The 23656-nt window shown below is 42.3% G+C and overlaps 1 protein-coding gene across 1 annotated transcript in view; it reads right to left on the bottom strand.

The window, feature by feature from the left end:
* Window positions 1-23656, bottom strand: part of LOC117511347 (chromaffin granule amine transporter) — a 79650-nt gene that overhangs the window by 22909 nt on the left and 33085 nt on the right. The window contains exons 5-17 of the mRNA XM_034171384.1: window positions 15045-15175; window positions 14914-14972; window positions 14712-14795; window positions 14389-14481; window positions 14014-14103; window positions 13867-13910; window positions 13730-13790; window positions 13325-13420; window positions 7970-8048; window positions 7445-7496; window positions 5954-6017; window positions 5723-5842; window positions 4262-4395 (exon numbers count right to left, since the gene is read on the bottom strand). Of these exons, the coding sequence (XP_034027275.1) occupies window positions 4262-4395; window positions 5723-5842; window positions 5954-6017; window positions 7445-7496; window positions 7970-8048; window positions 13325-13420; window positions 13730-13790; window positions 13867-13910; window positions 14014-14103; window positions 14389-14481; window positions 14712-14795; window positions 14914-14972; window positions 15045-15175 (1107 nt within the window). The remainder of the gene's footprint in view (window positions 1-4261; window positions 4396-5722; window positions 5843-5953; window positions 6018-7444; window positions 7497-7969; window positions 8049-13324; window positions 13421-13729; window positions 13791-13866; window positions 13911-14013; window positions 14104-14388; window positions 14482-14711; window positions 14796-14913; window positions 14973-15044; window positions 15176-23656) is intronic.

The raw sequence follows: 23656 nt of genomic DNA, 5'->3' as shown, positions 1-23656 counted from the left end.
GCTTTTAAAGTGTCATCTTCAGGGATTTGTAGGTCATTGTGTGAAATGCTGCAAATTTTCAAGTTGGGAGGAAACTCTGATGTGTAAAGAGTGGCTTAAAATGATTTAAAAACAGAATTAATTTCAGTTGGGACAGATGTCCAACTATCTGATGTTTTTTTTTATTTTTACAATTTGGCAGGTGGCAGTGTGATGCCTGAGTTGGTGGGCCAGTGAACGAGTAGCTTAATCACCAGATTCATAACAGTTACCACGAGACAAGAAACACCTGCTCAGCTTCCCTCATTGAGATCAAGTCGAACTCAAGTTGCAAATTAAGACGTTGCTTCTAAACCTCTGGGGAAGGTTTCTGGGCATACTGACGGTCAGGTTTTAAAATTTATCAAGTAAGGACTTTCTGTCTAGCAATCCTGGACCTGGACAGGTGAGACAAATAAGAAATAATTCGGCCTATAAGATGAGCCTTTAGAGTTCCACATAATAAAGTGTTCGAGATGGCATCAGATTTATTAGTAATTAAAAAGTTATTGATAGAAGATAAAATGTACTCAGAGTCAGAGAATAGCAAGGAGGTCGAGATCTATGGTGAGGGGACAAGACAATATCAAGAGCCAAAGGAGCATGGTCTGAGATGTCAACTGGAAGATATTCAGAATTAGGAATTTTTGAAATTATAGAGCCATTAATAAAAAATAAATAAATAAATAAATAAATATGAGAATATGTGTGATGAACATGAGAGAAAAAAAATATTCTCTGGCTTGTGGATTATGAAATCTCCAAGGATTAATGTATCCGTTTTGGATCATAAAGTCTGAAAATGATCTGGACACAGCAGAGAGGGTTTTATGCTGAAGGCAGATCTATCAAGTACAGGATCAATAACACAGTTTAGATCACCACCAAAAAACAGAAGGTGTGTTTTTAAATGATGATCAAAATCTGGAGCGTAGACATTCACCAGAACAACAGGACTGTGTAGGATCGTCCCTACAATCATTAAATATTTTCCGTTTGTGTCTGTGACCATTTTACAAAGTGAGAAATGTATTTTGTTACGAATTAAAATTGCAACCTCCTCTGGCTCTGGAGTTGAAATTTGTGTGATAGATGTGACCTATCCACAACTTTTTAAGCCTGTTATGATCTTTAATATGTAAATGAGGTTCCTGGAGGAAAACTCGCGCCTGTTTTAAGATGTTTTAGATGTAAAACTCTGGACCTCTTTGCAGGACCATTCAGGCCTTCACATTCCAGGGTAAGACTCTAGCCGGACTACCCATAGTACAGCCGTCAGCTCTATGTGTAGCTCTATGTTTCCAGCAGTATTACAGTGTGGGTACGGTCCCATACTGACAACACAACAAACCAAATAAAACCAAATAGTATAAGAAAAAAGGAGATGGAAAAAACAAACACACATATGGGCAAGTGAACAATATTACAAGAGAAGAAAAAAAAAGGATTATGAGAACAAAAAAGCAAAAACAACAGCGGTCACAATCAGTCCACTTTACCTGTAACCTTGCAGATAGCAGTTATTGAAATAAAAAAAATACACACACACACACACACAAGAACCACCTCCAGTCTTTTCACAGGTCAGGTACAAACTTGTCGGCGTCCGATGCAGATTGTAGCCACTTCCTCTCTCCAGTTGGGAGAATGACACGTAGTTTCGCCAGATAAAGCAGCACAGGCCTGAGTCCCCACTTGTAGAGTTCCGGCATGGTGCCCTTAAACTCCACACGCAGTTTCACTGCTTCGGGGCTGTAATCTTCATAGAACTGAATCTTATGTCCATTGTAGGTCAGGTCACCCTTCTTACGTGCCTCATGAATCACGAGATCTTTCGTTTGATAACGATGAAAGCGCAGGATAACTGGTCGGGGTTTTCCTCTACAACCGGTTTAGTAGCGAAGCTCTGGTACACCTCTATTCCAAAAACATCTAGGAGCTGGGAGAAAAAACAGAAGGGTGCAGACCTTCAGTAGTTTCAGGTAGACCTACAATCTGAACATTCCGGCATTTGTTGCATCCTTCCAGGTCTGCCCTCTTGGATTTTAACCAGTCACTTCAGAGTGCAGAGTATTCGGCCTTGAGCTGGTCCAAACGTTGATCAAAGTCCGTGTGCGCAGATTCAAGAGAATTAATGTGTAAAATGTGGTCACGCACTGCAGATTGGACACGGTCCAGCTTAGACGACAAAAGAAGGCTTAAAGTCCAAAGACAGCACATCTCTGTGGTCCTCAGGAACATCCCCCTCGTCCAAAGGTTCAGGTCAATAAAAATATTATTTTGATGCCAAGCTGCATTAGGCTGCACGACTAGCTCTATACTTAGATGTGCTTTTCTTTTCATTTAAAAAGATGTTTCTTTCATCTGTGATGTGGAGTGAACTTTAATAAAACAAACATGCACTGGTGGGCACACTTAGCCAAAAAGTTAGCTTTGATAACCGTTAATCCGCTAACTGAAAAGTTAGCTTTTATCAAGCTAAACCGAGAACCCCCCAAAAAAACTTAGCGGAAGTTACAACTAAAAGCTAAACCGGTAACTTTCAGTATTGACACCAGTACACTGGCAGCTCCTGACAAACAACGAGTCAATACTTCTGTCTCAGATCAGCTTTCTCTCAGCAAAAGAGACCTGGTGACCGGAGAGGAGAGGAGAGAATCATTTATTTTTCACACCATACAGATCCGCAGGCATGTCACATGAGTCATGCACAGGCAGACAGTTTTGACTAATGGTTATAATTTTAAACAAACTAATTCCAGACAAGTTATTGAAATTAATGTCACCTCTGTCATTTTAGAAAGTGAAAATATCAGCTATATGTTTTAGTTTTAAAGTAATGCACTAATTTTGAAGGTTTTAGCATTTGCAGAGTACAGACACAGATCTCACAGTGCACTATGGGAAAATTGCCACCTACCGGCCATCCAGTAGGTAGCAGTGTTCATGGCAGTGTTCACTAAAAGTGCTGAATCACTTAAACAGAATTTTCAGTTTTCAAATTGCCTTTTTTTAACAAATAAAAAAATTACATTTTCACAAATACAGATTTATTTGTAAAACCCACTACATGTTACAGTTTGTTGTGTGTTATATACCGACCAACTACTGATGTTAGGAAACTATTTTTCCCATAATACATTGTGGCATGTGTGTCTTTAAACACTAAAACCTTCAAAATTAGTGCATTACTTCAGAAATAAAATATATAGTTGATATTTTCACTTTGTAAAACAACAGAGGTCACTAACTTGTCCGGAATTAGTTTGTTTAAAATTCTAACCATAAGTCAAAACTGTCTGCTTGTGCATGACTTGTGTGATATGCCTGCAAGTCTGTATAGTGTGAAAATAAATGATCCCCACACACAATTCCTTTCTCTCTGGTAGGTGACTCTCTTCTACTGGCAGAGGATTAAGTGCTGCCACTCATAGCTGTTTGTCTGCTACAAAACATGTAACAGGCAGCCACTAAAAGCTATGATTTCACCCTTCATAAATGTTTTTAACTGTTAAGCTTTACTCAATATCCCCACAAAAATATGTTAAAAGCTAACCTTCAGATTACTGAACCTTCACACTAGTGAACCTTCACGCTAGTGAACGTCTGGACTATTGAAACTTCAGACTAATGAACTTTCAGAAGAGTGAACCCCTCTCTTGGTTCTCCAGCAGAATGCAAATCTCTGGTCAAAAAGCAGTAAATACAAAAAATAAAAATAAAACTGGGATTCCAAACAAGAAGTGCGAGGTTTGTAAGTAAAAAAAAAAAAAAAAAAAAAAAAAAAAAAATTTATAGTGCAGCGGAGCGAGCGGAATATGTGTCTACTCACTAAATGCCATACCGGACATCTCAGCACGTTTTCAATGTTAAGCTAATGTTATTTCATGTTTTCAGTGTGAGAAGCTAATGTTAGCACTTGTTTTTAGTGTGAAGCTAATGTTAGCACATTATCAGTTTAAGCTAATGTTATTTCATGTTTTCAGTGTGAGATAAATAATGTTAGCACTTGTTTTCGGTGTGAAGCTAATGTTTTCAGCATGAGAAGGTAGTGTTAGCTGTTTTCAGCGTGTGAAGCTAATATTAGCACATGTTCAGTGTTAGGATGTTATTTCAGGTTTTCAGCATGAGAAGCTAATGTTAGCATGTTTTCAATGTTAAGGTGATATATTATTTTTCAGTGTGAGACACTACTGTTAGCATGTTTTCAGTGCTGTTCTTCCACTTGTCCTTTCATGTTTACCATTTTCTCCTCTCGCACGGCAGGATTGCGTAACAGGAAGCAGAGGGGCGCGTATGCGATGTTGATCACACCGATGAACACCATGAGACAGGGGAAACCCACTGCTTGAACCACAGCACCTCCTGTGGATGGTCCTGGAACAACAAAATTCCTTTTAAAATTATCATTATTATTATTATTATTATTATTATTATTATTGTTAGTGTTGTTAGAATATATAATTGTGGTCACACAGGGAAATATGAATGTAATTGTGACAAACAGATCATGTTGGAAACTCAGTGACTCGCAGCCATTATTGTTTTGTCAAAGCAGAACAATAATCATCATAAACAAACCTCTAAAATCAACTTTGATTACTTAACACATACTAGGAGAACTGATTATTTTCATAGCCAACTGCTCAATAAACACCTGTGCCAGTTTAGCCTCTGAGTTTGCGTGTACTCTCACTTCTCTGACGCTCCACTCGGGACGTGAACTCACACACACTGTGGTATAGGAGGCTGGAGCTGTAACCAGAAGGCTAAAACCTGGGCTCTGGCCCCATAGTGCTGCAGCAGAGAGTCCTTTTAGCTGTTGGGGAATGAGATTTACTGACTACTACTGCACAGAGACTCCTGCTGGCATTGTCACACCCACTAGCTACACGCCAGCTTAAGACTGCAATCGTCGCCTATTAACGTCGTACGTGGTGCAACTAGGCTGTTCCAATTCAATGGCTAATTGCAAATCGTCCGATGTTCACAGCCTTCTTCGGCCCAGGTGAATTCTCTTCTCCCAAACAATCCCAAGAGTCACTGTGCAAATTTTTACCCCAAGACAAAATTGTTGCAGAATCTTAAAGATAAAAGCACACTTTCACATGTTCCACATGTACAACTGTAAATAAGTAATATTTACCCATTAAAGTACTGAAAAGTACTACTAAACTACAGGATGCGCCCACTATGCTAGCTTGGCAGGTGCAGCTGTCACATTTGCCAGGCGACATGGGGTAGGGTCGGCGAAACGAAATGATGCAACAGCAAAGCGCTCTGTGGACGTTTTAGAACACTACACTAGCAGTTCATGAAGGGAATGTAGGTTTTATCTTCCATTGTTCCACAAACTACACACTTTGGTCAAGCACAAAGGCTCACTATTATTATTTGATTTTTTTTTTTTTTTCTTCCATTTCCTCTGTGATTAGCATTAGCATTAGCACAATGATGCTTATTTGATCACTAGAATAGATTTGTGTTAATAACACCAGATTCAGTGAAGAATATAAAGAAAAGCAGCATCAGTGTCACATTAACACTTTAATGATTAAAAAAGTCTAATTGATTAAATGGTCATTCACAGAAAAACAAATCTTAAACTATTTTTATGTACAGTAATCTCAGGTTTTTTTTTTTAAAAATCAGTGGGTTTCTTTAAAGTCAGATTCACTGATGACGTTTTATGTTTTTGCGTTACCGATAGCAAACCCCATGCATAGCGCCACGTCAGCGATGGCGTAGACGCTTCCATAAACAGACGCATGGCGAATATCAACCAGATACGCCATGATGGCCATCATGGAGGAGTCGACCATCCCTGAAACATGAAAAAAATGTTCTAATGACACAAACATGTTTGTTCACAGCATGTTTCTGACAAACAGCTTTGACATTTGAGAATTTGTGAAGAAGAAAAGAAGCTACTCACCGATAGCAAAGCCCAGGCCGCCGTTTGGTCCAATCAGACCGTAGATGCTGGTGGCAAACGGAACCTGACACACACAGACCATGTCACGTGTTTTTACTGGTACCTGAAACGGTTCTGTTTCAGTTCTTCACAGATCCACATGGTTTGTGGTCACCGATCTGACCCAGGTCCTCCTCACTCTGTCTAACCCTATTGGCTCATGTTCTAATGAGGAGGGCGGGGCCACCATTCAGAACTTTAACATAGAACCTAGAATGTGTGAAGCGCCTTGAGGCAACTCTGTTGTGATTTGGCGCTATATAAATGAAATAAATTGAAAAGTAGAACCAAAGGACTTAAAAATGTTACTCATTAAATGATTATTATGTTGTGAAATGTGAAAATTTAAATAATAAATGTGAAAATAATAATAATAACAGCCGTAGCAGTTGTTGCTGTTGTTGTTGTTGTGTATATGGCTCTTTTTATTAAAGTATCCAAAGTGTTTTCAAAATTGAAAACACAAATAAAGTGGAACAGCCTCCAGACTGGTGACTCTTAGAAGGTTTGACCACAGAACTGAACAAGAATCAGATTGTGTTCACTATTATTGATTACATTTGAATAATATGTAGTCAAAGCAACTGACAAGATTTTTAGACTCAATCAACACACTCAGTGGAAGGAAAATGGATGTACGGATGGACAGATGGATGGACGGACAGATGGATGGATGGACGGACAGATGGATGGATGGATGGATGGATGGATGGATGGATGGATGGATGGATGGATGGATGGATGGATGGATGGACGGACGGACAGATGGATGGATGGATGGACAGATGGATGGATGGATGGATGGCTGGATGGATGGATGGATGGACGGACAGATGGATGGATGGATGGACAGATAGATAGACAGATGGATGGATGGATGGACGGACAGACAGATGGATGGACGGACAGATGGATGGACTGCCGGATGGATGGATGGATGGACAGATGGATGGATGGACAGATGGATGGATGGACAGACAGACAGATGGATGGACGGACAGACAGGTGGATGGACGGATGGACAGATGGATGGACTGCCGGATGGATGGACGGACAGATGGATGGATGGATGGATGGATGGACAGATGGATAGACAGACAGATGGATGGATGGACAGACAGATGGATGGACGGACAGATGGATGGACTGCCGGATGGACTGCCGGATGGATGGATGGATGGACAGATGGATGGATGAACAGATGGATAGACAGACAGATGGATGGATGGATGGATGGACAGACAGATGATGGAGGGATAGACTGGTGGATGGATGGACTGCTGGATGGATGGATGGACAGTTGGATAGGATGGACTGGTGAATGGATGGATGGATGGACGGACAGACGGAAGGACGGATGGATGGATGGATGGATGGATGGATGGATGGATGGATGGATGGATGGATGGATGGATGGATGGATGGATGGATGGATGGATGGATGGTACTTACACACAGAAGACTGATGCCGACGATAAACATTCCTAACATGGAGCAGAGCCACCTGTGGGTGTGAACATAATACCCATCAACCTCCTGTCAGCCGCAGACTTGCAGCTTTACAATAACTGAAGTCATCAGAATCCAAGTTCCACAAAAATTAATCCTGTAATCTCGACTGTAAAGCCTGAATTAAGTCTCAGGAAACGTCTGCCGGCTGTGACAGTGAGAGCCTGCGAGTCTTCAACCAGAGATGAATTTATTCAGCTGACATTCTCAAAGGATCTGAAGTTTTTTTCAAACTGTCAGTGAAGCTGACGGTGAGCCTGTTTTTTGTTTTGTTGTTAAACTTTCAAAGCCACACATGTCCGTTAGCATTAACTTCATAAATGGTCTGGAACTTTATCGACTGGCAACTAGATTGTGAAACCACAGTTAACTTGTCAGGTTCATGTCTGAGTCAAATTATGATTCATAAAATAATTCCATGACAGCAAAAATCATAACACTGACACACAGACACACACACACACTGACCGTCCCATCTTGTTGGCCAGAACACCAAACAGGTTTGTCCCAATGAGGTAGGAAACACTGGCAGGTAGAAACGCCACACCTGAAACACACTACACAACGTCACAACAACCAACAAGACACACAACGTCACAACAACCAACAGGACACACAACGTCATAACAACCAACAGGACACACAACGTCATAACAACCAACAGGACACACATCTTAACAACAACCAACAGGACACACAACGTTACAACAACTAACAGGACACAATGTCACAACAACCAACAGAACACGATGTAACAACAGCCAACAGGACACACAACAGGACATACAATGTAACAACGACCAACAGGAGACACAACGTCACAACAACCAACAGTACACACAACGTAACAACAACCAACAGGACACACAATGTTACAATAACCAAAAGGACACACAGTGTAATAACAACCAACAGGACACACAACATCACAACAACCAACAGGACACACAACATTACAACAACCAACAGGACACACAACGTAACAACAACCAACAGGACACACAATGTTACAATAACCAAAAGGACACACAATGTAATAACAACCAACAGGACACACAACATCAAAACAACCAACAGGACACACAACATTACAACAACCAACAGGACACACAACGTCATAACAACCAACAGGACACACAACGTCATAACAACCAACAGGACACACAACGTAACAACAACCAACAGGACACACAACATAACAACAACCAACAGGACACACGTCATAACAACCAACAGGACACACAACGTCATAACAACCAACAGGACACACAACGTTACAACAACCAACAGGACACACAACATCTCAACAACCAACAGGACACACAACGTTACAACAACCAACAGGACACACATCTTAACAACAACCAACAGGACACACAACGTTACAACAACTAACAGGACACACAATGTCACAACAACCAACAGAACACAATGTAACAACAGCCAACAGGACACACAACAGGACATACAATGTAACAACGACCAACAGGAGACACAACGTCACAACAACCAACAGTACACACAACGTCACAACAACCAACAGGACACACAATGTTACAATAACCAAAAGGACACACAATGTAATAACAACCAACAGGACACACAACATCACAACAACCAACAGGACACACAACATTACAACAACCAACAGGACACACAACGTAACAACAGCCAACAGAACACAATGTAACAACAGCCAACAAACAGGACACACAACGTAACAACAACCAACAGGACACACAACGTTACAATAACCAAAAGGACACACAATGTAATAACAACCAACAGGACACACAACATCAAAACAACCAACAGGACACACAACATTACAACAACCAACAGGACACACAACGTCATAACAACCAACAGGACACACAATGTAACAACAACCAACAGGACACACAACATAACAACAACCAACAGGACACACAACGTCATAACAACCAACAGGACACACAACGTCATAACAACCAACAGGACACACAACGTTAGAACAACCAACAGGACACACATCTTAACAACAACCAACAGGACACACAACGTTACAACAACTAACAGGACACACAATGTCACAACAACCAACAGAACACAATGTAACAACAGCCAACAGGACACACAACAGGACATACAATGTAACAACGACCAACAGGAGACACAACGTCACAACAACCAACAGTACACACGTCACAACAACCAACAGGACACACAATGTTACAATAACCAAAAGGACACACAATGTAATACCAACCAACAGGACACACAACATCACAACAACCAACAGGACACACAACATTACAACAACCAACAGGACACACAACGTAACAACAGCCAACAGAACACAATGTAACAACAGCCAACAAACAGGACACACAACGTAACAACAACCAACAGGACACACAACGTTACAATAACCAACAGGACACACAACATAACAACAGCCAACAGGACACACAACGTTACAATAACCAAAAGGACACACAATGTAATAACAACCAACAGGACACACAACATTACAACAACCAACAGGACACACAAAGTAACAACAACCAACAGGACACACAATGTTACAATAACCAAAAGGACACACAATGTAATAACAACCAACAGGACACACAACATCACAACAACCAACAGGACACACAACATTACAACAACCAACAGGACACACAATGTAATAACAACCAACAGGACACACAACATTACAACAACCAACAGGACACACAATGTAACAACAACCAACAGGACACACAACGTTACAATAACCAAAAGGACACACAATGTAATAACAACCAACAGGACACACAACATCACAACAACCAACAGAACACACAACATTACAACAACCAACAGAACACAATGTAACAACAGCCAACAAACAGGACACACAACGTAACAACAACCAACAGGACACACAACGTTACAATAACCAAAAGGACACACAATGTAATAACAACCAACAGGACACACAACATCAAAACAACCAACAGGACACACAACATTACAACAACCAACAGGACACACAACGTAACAACAGCCAACAGGACACACAACGTTACAATAACCAAAAGGACACACAATGTAATAACAACCAACAGGACACACAACATTACAACAACCAACAGGACACACAACGTAACAACAACCAACAGGACACACAACGTTACAATAACCAAAAGGACACACAATGTAATAACAACCAACAGGACACACAACATCACAACAACCAACAGGACACACAACATTACAACAACCAACAGGACACACAATGTAATAACAACCAACAGGACACACAACATCACAACAACCAACAGAACACACAACATTACAACAACCAACAGGACACACAATGTAACAACAGCCAACAGAACACAATGTAACAACAGCCAACAGGACACAACATAACAGCAACCAACAGGACACACAATGTTACAACAACCAACAGGACACATAACAGGACACACAACATAACAACAACCAACAGGACACACAACGTAACAACAACCAACAGGACACACAATGTAACAACAACCAATAGGACACACAACAGGACACACAATGTAACAACAAACAGGACACACAATGTCACAACAACCAACAGGACACACAACAGGACACACGACATTACAACAACCAACAGGACACAGAACAGGACACACAACGTTACAAAAACCAACAGGACACAGAACAGGACACACGACGTTACAACAACCAACAGGACACACAACGTTACAACCAACAGGACACACAATGTCATAACAACCAACAGGACACACAACGTAACAACAACAAACAGGACACACAACAGGATGCACAACCAACAGGACACACAACGTAAGAACAACCAACAAGACACACAATGTTACAACCAACAGGACACACAATGTCATAACAACCAACAGGACACACAACATTACAACAACCAATAGGACACACACCTTAACAACAACCAACAGGACACACAACGTAACAACAACCAACAGGACACACAGCGGCACAACAACCAACAGGACACACAACGTAACAACAACCAACAGGACACAACGTAACAACAACCAATAGGACACATAATGTAACAACAACCTACAGGACACACAACGTCATAACAACCAACAGGACACACAACATTACAACAACCAACAGGACACACAACGTTACAAGAACCAACATGACCCACAACGTTACAACAACCAATAGGACACACAATGTAACAACAACCAACAGGACACACAACATTACAACAACCAACAGGACACACAACGTAACAACAACCAACAGGACACACAACATAACAATAACCAACAAGACACATAATGTAACAACAACCAATAGGACACATAACAGAACACACAATGTAACAATAACCAACAGGACACACAACGTTACAACAACCAACAGGACATATAACATAACAACAACCAACAGGACACACAACATAACAACAATCAACAGGACACACAACATCACAACAACCAACAGGATACACAACAGGACACACAATGTAACAACAACCAATAGGACACACAAGAGGACACACATCCAACAGGACACACAATGTAACAACAACCAACATAACACAATGTAACACAACGTAACAACAACCAACAGGACACACAATGTTACAACAACCAACAGGACACATAACAGGACACACAACATAACAACAACCAACAGGACACACAACGACAAACAATGGGACACACAATGTAACAACAGCAAACAGAACACAATGTAACAACAGCCAAAAGGACACACAACGAAACAACAACCAATAGGAGACACAACAAGACACACAATGTAACAACAACCAACAGGACACACAACGTAACAACAACCAACACAACACACAACGTACCAACAACCAACAGGACATACAATGTAACAACAACCAACAGGACACACAACATCACAACAACCAACAGGACACACAGCGTAACAACAACCAACAGGACACACAACATTACAACAACCACCAGGACACACAACGCCACAACAACCAACAAGACACACAACAGCACACACAACAGGACACACAATGTAACAACAACCAACAGGACACACAATGTAACAACAACCAACATAACGCACAACGTAGCAACAAACAGGACACACAACGTTACAACAACTAACACGACACACAACAGGACACACAACATAACAACAACCAACAGGACACACAACGTAACAACAACCAACAAGACACACAACATTACAACAACCAACAAGACACACAACATTACAACAACCATCAGGACACACAATGTAACAACAACCAACAGGACACACAACATTACAACAACCAACAGGACACACAACGTAACAATAACCAACAGGACACACAACATTACAACAACCATCAGGACACGCAATGTAACAACAACCAACAGGACACACAGCATTACAACAACCAACAGTACACACAACAGGATACACAACATAACAACAACCAACAGGACACACAATGTAACAACAACCAACACAACACACAACGTAACAACAACCAACAGGACACACAACGTTACAACGACTAACACGATAAACAGGACACACAACATAACAACAACCAACAGGACACACAACGTAACAACAATCAACAGGACACACAACATTACAACAACCAACAGGACACACAACATTACAACAACCATCAGGACACGCAATGTAACAACAACCAACAGGACACACAGCATTACAACAACCAACAGTACACACAACAGGACACACAATGTAACAACAACCAACAGGACATGCCTGCACAGTTGACACCACATGTTTTTGTGGTTGTACCATATAAACAATAAACAAAGAATAAATAACCAAAGGTACCAAGTTGCCATTTTGGTGAGCACATAGTCTGTAACATCCAGATGGGGAGTGTTGGTTCCAGAATGGCCACACCCATGTTAGCGAAACACAGAGAACCTGCACACAAACACACAACAGTTTATAAGCGTCACCTCAAAAGTATAAACATGTCATGTGGCTCAGCCTCAGGGCAAAATCACCAATGCAAAATGTCTCATAAAATCCACCAACATCCAGCTCAAATTACAATTAAATTTAACTGAATTTGAAAGTTGTGGCCAAAATGTTTGTTGTTATTTTGATGAGACCACAGAAGACTGGAGGGATTGAACCTGCAACACGCTGAATGAACTAAGGACTGATTGTTGTACATCACAAAACTGTCTGTCAAAAAGGTGTACTGCCCCCTAGTGGTATAAGACATACCTGCGCTGATCAGGATGTAGGGATCTTTTAACAGCGTCAGAATCGGCGTCCCCTCCACGCTCTGAAACACATAAACGTTTGTCAGTGGACCATCAACTCTGGGATTATCGGGCCAGGATATGTTAACGTGGACTCACCCCGGGACAGATCTTTGACGGCTGCAGGATGCACAGCTGCAACGCTGCAGAACATCAAAGAGCCATCGTCAAGAAACTTGTGAGATTTTAAAATGTGCTCTAGAGCCTCTAGAGCGCCCTCTGCTGGCCAGTCATCTCTGTTCTTACCTCCATCAAATACCGCCAGGAAGGCTAGGATCAGAAAGGGGGCGCTCTTCCCCACAAAATCATACATCACACTGCCAAAGGGAGCTCCAACTGCAAAACACACACACACACACAAAGAAACAAATGCACAGTAACAATAAATTATAAATGCAAATGTTTTCAGGCCCACAGAGAACTTTTTTAATCAGTTCTTCAAAGAACTGGAAAAGGTTATTTGAAGAACCACTTTGTGATGGTACCTTTGTGGGTTTCTTCAAGAAGCGTTTAAGAAAATAGTTCTTTGTGGAACCAGAAATAGTTCTTCTCTAGCACCACTCTGAAGAACCATTTTAATGCCTTTATTTTTTTTGTGTGTGTGACTGAAATGTGTCTCACTCAGGACTCCCATAGCCAGTCCTCCCAGAGCGATCCCCATGGCAATGCCGCGCTTCTCGTCATCCGTGTACACGCTGGCGAGCATGCCCAGACCTGACACCAGATACACCACAACGATCTCACATCATCTTAGGAAACAGCCATCCAAACCAGCTGCTTGTCCACCACAGAAACCTGGACCATTCTCAGGAACCGGTTCTCTGACTCACTGATACCCAGGAACCAGGTTGCTGAGCCCTCAGGGCCGAGCCCCTGTGGTGGAACCAGTCTGGTGGTGTGTTTGTGGACTAGCTGTGGTTGTAAGTGTGTGTTGGTGAGTCGACCTGCCACAGAGGAGAAGGACGAGCCGATTCCCTGTAGAGAGCGAGCGAAGAACAGCAGCGCGTACGTTCCTGAGAATGCAAACACTGACACAAAATTACAGAAATTAGAGCCATTCACACCTCCTCGCACACACACTCGCACTCACGTGTGTGTGTGTGTGTGTGTGTGTGTGTGTGTGTGTGTGAGAGAGAGAACACTTACTGATGGTGGACACAAACATTATGATGAAGCCAGCGAACATGGGGATGTGATACCCAATCCTGCAGAGAGGGGGCAGTGTTACTGCTAATACAGCCCCAGCTGCTCTGATAACCGTTATTAAAATCAGATACCTGTTAGTCAGCGGTCCAACGAAAGGGTTGACCAACAGCTGGACCAGTGCTTTGGAAGCAAAGAGCAAACCAACTCGTACATTTTCCTCCTCCAGGAATACGCTGTCCTGAAGACAGGAAGCCGGCACCTCCTGTAGGAATGAAGAGAGGAGGAGAAGATAAACCAAAGGATGAACAGGATTTTTGTGTTGTTAGCTGTCATGGAGGGCTTTTGTCATGAATTTAGAACTTTACTTTTTACCATTTGTCTTATTCCTGTGGTATCTGAGGATAAACGCCGGCATCGGCAGGCCTCAGAGTCTCTGTGAGACTGATGAGTCTCTCTGTTACTCAGCTCATTTATTTTGTCCAGCTTTGTAACACCACACACATCCAACAATGTTGTGGTGAGGCTCCAGCACACTGCCTGACCCACTCATCATTTATTGGTCTAGTGCACTGTTCTTTTGGCATTGGGTGGGGTAAATGCCCACACGGACTGACACTCTGTTATGGAACTTGACTCTGGTAACATGGAACATTACCTCTCTGGTGGGGAAGGAGCCTGAGCATGTGCGGGAGGATGAGCGATACAAACTAGAAATAGTTGGGCTCACCTCTACATGCAGCATGGGCTCTGGAAACATACTCTTGGAAAGGGGCTGGACTCTTCTCTTTTTCTAGAGTTGTCCAGGGTGAGAGGTTCTGGGCAGGTGTAAGGCTGAGTGCCGTTATTTTGGAGTTTTCCCCGGCAAATGAAAGGGTTGCCTCTTCTTCGTATCACAGAGAGGAATCTGAATGATTCAGTTCAGAGTATCCACCCTTCTAGGAGACTCTGAGTGGGATCCTAGAAAAGGTTCCTGCTGAACACTCCTTAGTTCTACTGGGGGACTTCAATATTCATGTTGGCCACAATGGAGAACCCTGGAGGGGAGTGACTGGGAGGAATACCCCCCCATCTGAATTTGAGTGGTGTTTTGTTGTTGGACTTCTGTGCTGAGCATGGATTACGCATAACAAATGCCTTGTTCTAGCACAAGCGTGCTCATAAATACACGTGGTACCAGAACACCCTAGGCCAAAGGTCGATGATTGATTTTGTAATCGTGTCATAAGACCTGCAACCATGTGTCTATGACATTCGGATGAAGAGAGGGGTGGAGCTGTCAACTGATCACCACCTGGTGATGAGGAAGCTCAGATGGTGGGGTAAGCCGCTGAGCCGACCTGGAAGACCTAAACATGTTGTGAGAGTTTTCTGGGAATGTTTGGTGGAAGAGCCTATGCAGACGACCTTCAACTTGTACTTCCAAAGAAGCTTCTCCCAGATCCTGAGGGAGGTCAGGGACATTGATATTGTCAAATCAAATCAAATCAATTTTATTTATATAGCGCCAAATCACAACAAACAGTTGCCCCAAGGCGCTTTATATTGTAAGGCAAAGCCATACAATAATTACGGAAAAACCCCAACGGTCAAAATGACCCCCTGTGAGCAAGCACTTGGCGACAGTGGAAAGGAAAAACTCCCTTTTAACAGGAAGAAACCTCCAGTGGTGCATACAGAGCAAAAAGAGAAAGAAACACTCAGTGCATCATGGGAACCCCCCAGCAGTCTAAGTCTATAGCAGCATAACTAAGGGATGGTTCAGGGTCACCTGATCCAGCCCTAACTATAAGCTTTAGCAAAAAGGAAAGTTTTAAGCCTAATCTTAAAAGTAGAGAGGGTGTCTGTCTCCCTGATCTGAATTGGGAGCTGGTTCCACAGGAGAGGAGCCTGAAAGCTGAAGGTTCTGCCTCCCATTCTACTCTTACAAACCCTAGGAACTACAAGTAAGCCTGCAGTCTGAGAGCGAAGCGCTCTATTGGCGTGATATGGTACTATGAGGTCCCTAAGATAAGATGGGACCTGATTATTCAAAACCTTATAAGTAAGAAGAAGAATTTTAAATTCTATTCTAGAATTAACAGGAAGCCAATGAAGAGAGGCCAATATGGGTGAGATATGCTCTCTCCTTCTAGTCCCCGTCAGTACTCTAGCTGCAGCATTTTGAATTAACTGAAGGCTTTTCAGGGAACTTTTAGGACAACCTGATAATAATGAATTACAATAGTCCAGCCTAGAGAAAATAAATGCATGAATTAGTTTTTCAGCATCACTCTGAGAAAAGACCTTTCTAATTTTAGAGATATTGCGCAAATGCAAAAAAGCAGTCCTACATATTTGTTTAATATGCGCATTGAATGACATATCCTGATCAAAAATGACTCCAAGATTTCTCACAGTATTACTAGAGGTCAGGGTAATGCCATCCAGAGTAAGGATCTGGTTAGACACCATGTTTCTAAGATTTGTGGGGCCAAGTACAATAACTTCAGTTTTATCTGAGTTTAAAAGCAGGAAATTAGAGGTCATCCATGTCTTTATATCTGTAAGACAATCCTGCAGTTTAGCTAATTGGTGTGTGTCCTCTGGCTTCATGGATAGATAAAGCTGGGTATCATCTGCGTAACAATGAAAATTTAAGCAATGCCGTCTAATAATACTGCCTAAGGGAAACATGTATAAAGTGAATAAAATTGGTCCTAGCACAGAACCTTGTGGAACTCCATAATTAACCTTAGTCTGTGAAGAAGATTCCCCATTTACATGAACAAATTGTAATCTATTAGATAAATGTGATTCAAACCACCGCAGCGCAGTGCCTTTAATACCTATGACATGCTCTAATCTCTGTAATAAAATTTTATGGTCAACAGTATCAAAAGCAGCACTGAGGTCTAACAGAACAAGCACAGAGATGAGTCCACTGTCTGAGGTCATAAGAAGATCATTTATAACCTTCACTAATGCTGTTTCTGTACTATGATGAATTCTAAACCCTGACTGAAACTCTTCAAATAGACCATTCCTCTGCAGATGATCAGTTAGCTGTTTTACAACTACCCTTTCAAGAATTTTTGAGAGAAAAGGAAGGTTGGAGATTGGCCTATAATTAGCTAAGATAGCTGGGTCAAGTGATGGCTTTTTAAGTAATGGTTTAATTACTGCCACCTTAAAAGCCTGTGGTACATAGCCAACTAATAAAGATAGATTGATCATATGTAAGATTGAAGCATTAATTAATGGTAGGGCTTCCTTGAGCAGCCTGGTAGGAATGGGGTCTAATAGACATGTTGATGGTGTAGAAGAATTTTTAGGTCCATATTTGAACTGTGATGAACTATCAAGTGTCCTGATCTGAACTGTATGTCCTCTGGTTGAACTAGCAGGTGTTCAACCCAAAAAAAGGGCTCTATTAGTCATTTAGTCTGTCAGGGGCTTTCCAAGGCCTTTTAGGTGCTTTCCCGCAGGCCACGTGCGGGGGCCTCAGGCCAGCTGCACGTGTGGCTGAGGCCACGTGCGGAGGGGGCCTCAGGCCAGCTGCACCTGTGGCTGAAGGTCTTTTAAAAAAATCAGTTGTAAATCCTTCATGTTTTAATGGGAGCGTTTGTCACATTGAAATAATGGCCTAACACCTGCTTAGGGTTCACTAGAGGACGCTTCCAATAGAAAACCATGTCTTGGGAATGAAATAAATAAAAAAGTCGAAGGAGGAGCGATGCCCGCGGGTCTCCAATAAATAGACGAGCGCGGTTGTCATATTCAGTCTCTCTAGAGGGCTCAGTTTGTCTAAGCTTTGTGTCGAAGGCTTAAATAAACTTAAAAACTCTGTGCATTTTATCTTGCTTAAGGCTGAATTATTCTAAAGTGTTGTGTCCTCTTTCTAGCATATCACTTGCAATTAGTTTGTGTTATCTAAAAGACGACATCCTGAGAAGACCAAAAAGACGAGCCGCGACAGAACTTGGCGAGCCAGCTTCAGGAGGGTCCAGGGGCATTCCGGCAGCCTGGGGCAGTCCAGCTCATCCCTCCAGACCGTAAATAACAGTGATCACGACTAAAAGGTAAGCAGAAACCTTTTATAATTTCTGCACGATCTGGAGGAGTGAGTCGGGATTTCCGCCCAAGTTGACAGGTGATATTTTTTAATTGCCTCTTACCCAAAAGAACCTGGACTAAGAAAATTGATAAGAGACTAAAAAAAGATAAGATTGAAAATTATCAGGCCTTGTAGATAAAATGCTCAGAAGGTGTGTGTGTTCCCGGGAAAAAGAATGTCTATGTGAGTGAAAGTTCAGGAATGTTCATGAACTCTGGTGCGGAAAGAGTGCGTGGAGAACTAACCTGGATGCTTGGGGAATAATTGGTGTTGAAATTCGTTACTAACGTGCCGGCTGATAGCATGCGCTGTAGGGGTTAATTTAGGGGAGTATACTGACAAATAGATACAAGGTAATACAAGGTTATTTAAAGAGTTTAACAGAGACTGAAGTGAAATAAGTGAGAAAAAAGAGTTTAACAAGAGAATACGTGCAGAGAAAGCACAAGATAAGCGCCTGAGGGGGCGCAGTAGAAATACCGTACGTGATAAAGAGATTTAAAGAGAAAAGTGCAAAGAAGCACAGCTGACAGTAAGTAAAAGAGCTCAATAAAGGACGTCATTTTTTAAGAAAAGAGAAAAACTATAAAAAATTAATAAAATAAATAGAGAGTTAGTGCAGAATACATGAGAATTAATGAAGCAGAAAATAGTGCAGTAAGGCACCAAATACACGTTTGTGGGGCGTGGGAGAAGAATAAGTAATTAAGTACACAGTAATATGAGTTTTTTTATAAGAAAAGAAAAAGAGAATATTTTCAGTGCAAAGGCACATTAAGCTCACGAGGAGCTCAGTAAGTGAAAAAAGGTAGAAGAAAGTGCAGAAAGGCACAGGATACGCACGCAAGGCACGGTAAGGCGTAGAAATAAATGAAATATTGTATGCTCAGAAAGGAGCTTGTGAAAATAATATATTAAGCACAGGATACGCACGCGAGGCGCGGTAAGGCGTAGAAGTAAATGAAATATTGTACGCTCAAAGAGGGCTTGTAAAAAAGTAATATATGAAGTTGCTGACAGCGCCGGAGAAGCTGTCTAACGTGAAGAAGAGATACATGCTTAAACAGAACACATTGGTGTTAAGTGAATAAAAAGGTTGTTTAAAGCTGCGGAGTGAAAAGTGGCAGAAGTCTAGATAGAGATATATAGAAAGTTGTTTTTAATAATTTTTGTGTATAAAGCTTTTGAAGATTGGTGTGTGGGAGAGTGGAGAGTAATCTGTGTAAAGCTGTGAGAACTTGCAGGCTGGCTGACATACAAGATTAATGTGAAAGAGTACGAGGGGGAGGTATTTAGACCCAACAGGAGGACTTGGGAGGTGCATGACAGGCAGAGAGGAAAGTGTGAAACAGAGGCAGTGAAGAAAAAGACAGGAGAAGAGTGCTATGTAAATACAGAGAAGGTAGATATTATTTCAAAGAGAGAAAACTAATAAACAAACATAGCAGAAAAAGACGAGAAGCAGAAAGTTAAAAAAAAAAATAATAAAATAAAAATTAGAAGGGAAATAGAAAGTCGGGAGCAAAGACATTAGGAGGTGTTAGGGTTGTAAGAGGATTAAATAAATAAAGTTGGTTATAAATCAAAAGAGTTAAAGCTTAGATTATAGTGAAAAAGCTGACAGACTGATCAATGCTTGGGACAGTCTTTGATGGGAGACTTAAGTGATGATGAAATAATACTCCCAGAACATTACTTGACTGACGGAGACATCGAAACCCAGGGAATCAGGACACATTTTTGGCTGGAAAGGACCTATTTTGACAGGGTAGGAGCAGAACATTGGCAGGACGAACAAGAGATCAATCAGAAATTATGGCAGATTACTAAGGTAATCAATCTGAAGCAAAAGAAAGAACAATTCCCTCTAATTAATTGGGAGCTGCTGATAAGACGTCTGTGGCATCAGGGTTTAACCCCGTGGCTGGAGCTGCTTTGTGCTGACCCTAATAAAGAACTTAGCATACCATTAAATCATTTAGTAACACTACCAACCGATCCAGGTGAAGAACTGTTTCCTAGGTTGACTCTGACTGTGGTCCCAAGGAAGGTTCGGTGGGAAACAGGTAAATTTTCATATTTAGTTAAAGAAAAAGAAGACGGGCATAGCAGTTGGAAATTTAATCCTTTTAAGGGTTTAAAATACAAAACAGGTGTTACAGCCAGCAAGTTATTGGTCTGGATCAGGACAGCCCCTGAGGGACTACCAGAACACCATAGAAACACCTCACATAGCGTTTGTCAGGGTTACATGGGTAACTCTCAAGGTCAAGGTCGGGAAAGTACCCCGCTAGACTTAGTACTAAGAAAATATCCAGGAAAACGCACTAAGGCCAACCAATGTATGAGAAAGTGGCACAAAAGGTCACATGGGGGCAGGCAATGGCCTTTGGTGGGATCATTTGATCCGGTGATGTGTGAAGCAGTTGCGGTAGAAATACAGAAAAAAGAAATTAAAGATCAGCAGAAGAACGTAAAAAACAACAAAAAAACGCACTGAAGAAAAAGAAGTTTTGGCCTTGTTCAAGCAGGAAGCACAGAGGCTACAGCAGAAAAGAGAAAAAATGACAGAGGAAAGATCCAAAGAGACTAAAGCCAGTGCACCGAGCTGGGAAGCAGAGCCACCCCCATATAAACGTCATGATATGGGGAAGACAGCTGGACAATTTGTATTAGGAACTCGTGAAGAGGACCAAGGCATGGATGTGGAGGGCAAATTCACACTGACACTAAAAGCTCGAGAGCCACAAGGAGACAGGTCCTCAGTCTGTCAAATGGATCATACAAGGTCTCCAAGTCCGAAAGTAAGTGGTCGCACACCACGACCAGCAGGGGGGGCCACAAATAACAGTGACACGGAGGCAGACGAGGATAAAGAGAGAGACCTGAAGGCTCCGCCTGCACATCGAGGTCCACTGAAAACCGTCCCCTCCCACCATAAGTCAGCCGACTGGACCTTCACAGGCTATAGAGGCTCCGAAGAGTGGCACAAGAGCTTCTGTGACACACTGGATCTGGCCAGAAGAGATAATGAAGAACTAGCTGAGCAACTTCGGCTAGCGAAGGAAAGAATACAAAGACATAGGGACGCCGAGGAAAGAAGAATATTACAACAATCGACGCCCAATCAAGGGAATCACATTATAGAGCCACCCACCCGAAAAATTTCTGGTGAGATCATCATTGAGACTGCAAAAGAGGCCCGACTCAGGCAAAGACAACAATGTGTAGCCAAAGACATAGCGGCTTTAGAACAGAATATAACCGACTGGATGGACTGCCTGGAACCAGTCAGTCGCACTCGATCTGGAAGACAGTATGGAGTCCGCACAGAAGAAGAGGAGGACGAAGACCTCATATGCCCATTGGTGGTTAGAAATGGTCATCATGTGTATACCCCATGGAGCTGGACAGACATGGTGGGGCTGGCCAACAGACTGCCAGACATCACCCAAGGAGCTGGGAGATGGATAACTGCCTTAGAAGAAGGCACTGCAGGGGTAACCTTGTCTTTAGGTGACATAAAAGCCTTGCTAATGCATGTCATGGGAAAACATGACACTGAAGAATTAGCAGGAAAGGTTGGACTAACACAAATGATGGGCACAAATCAACATGATGAAGTCCCCTTTAATCGCTATAGAAACTCCATGTGGGAAGGACTGAGAAGAAAGTACCCTGAGGAGTGGACACCTGAAGAGTGCCCAAAGAAGTTCCTGCACCGATTCCAGAAGAGATGGGCGGAGGAAACAGGAAATGCATGGAACCATTCTCCAGCAACTGAAATCCTGTTTAAAATAACTGTAAAAAAGGCTCTACCAGATGAGGTTCAGAAAGCCCTAGATGGAGTTGTGGGACTATCAAAAATGAATTGGGCTTTATACTCTGAGCATATTTGTCACCATCTTGAAATCTACAAGAAAGAAAAACAAAAAGAAGAAGATGCAGCAAAATCCCTGACGAAAAAATTGGTGCAGATGCAGTTGGGAGAGCTAACCAAAGTCAAGAAAGAAAAAACAAAGACCCAGGCACCAATGATGACCCCTGTTCCTTCTGAGTCGGCAAGCACAGGCCCTACGGCAAACACTGCTGCCACCTTACAGGCACCTGTGGTAACAGCCACACAGAGCCCCCAAGGAGCAGCAGGGAGCACTGCTGCAGGAGAAGTCTCAGCACCAGTGGAGCATCACTATCACTACCATAGCACTGGCACACCCGGAAATGGACCCACCTACAGTCATGGTGGAGAGGAGAGTCACGGAACTTTCAAGGTCAAAGAGGAGGGTGGCGAAGAGGATCTCGCCAACCTTCATTTGGAAGCAGATTCCAGAACTCAGCTCCCAGGAACAGTCAAGCGGGACCGCCTATGGGACCAACACCCCCAATAGGGGATCAACCCTCTAATGAGTGTTGGAGCTGTGGACAACCTGGACATCGAATGAGAAATTGTCCGGCCCGACCTTGGGTTGGACCCTCTGCCTATTGGCAATAGGGAGGCCTAGAGAAGACAGAGGGGGAAACGGTGGCATTGGCTATTTCGATGATACCTAAGGAAGAGCCAACCGTCACTGTTAATATACAAAACAGAGATTTCCCTTTCATGGTGGATACAGGGGCAACATACTCTTGCATAGGGAAAATGGGCGCTCA

The sequence above is a fragment of the Thalassophryne amazonica genome, chromosome 5, assembly GCF_902500255.1.
Source record: "Thalassophryne amazonica chromosome 5, fThaAma1.1, whole genome shotgun sequence".
Classification (NCBI taxonomy): Eukaryota; Metazoa; Chordata; class Actinopteri; order Batrachoidiformes; family Batrachoididae; genus Thalassophryne; species Thalassophryne amazonica.
The sequence above is the reverse complement of the archived record's forward strand: the minus strand, read 5'-3'. Positions and strand labels throughout refer to the sequence as shown.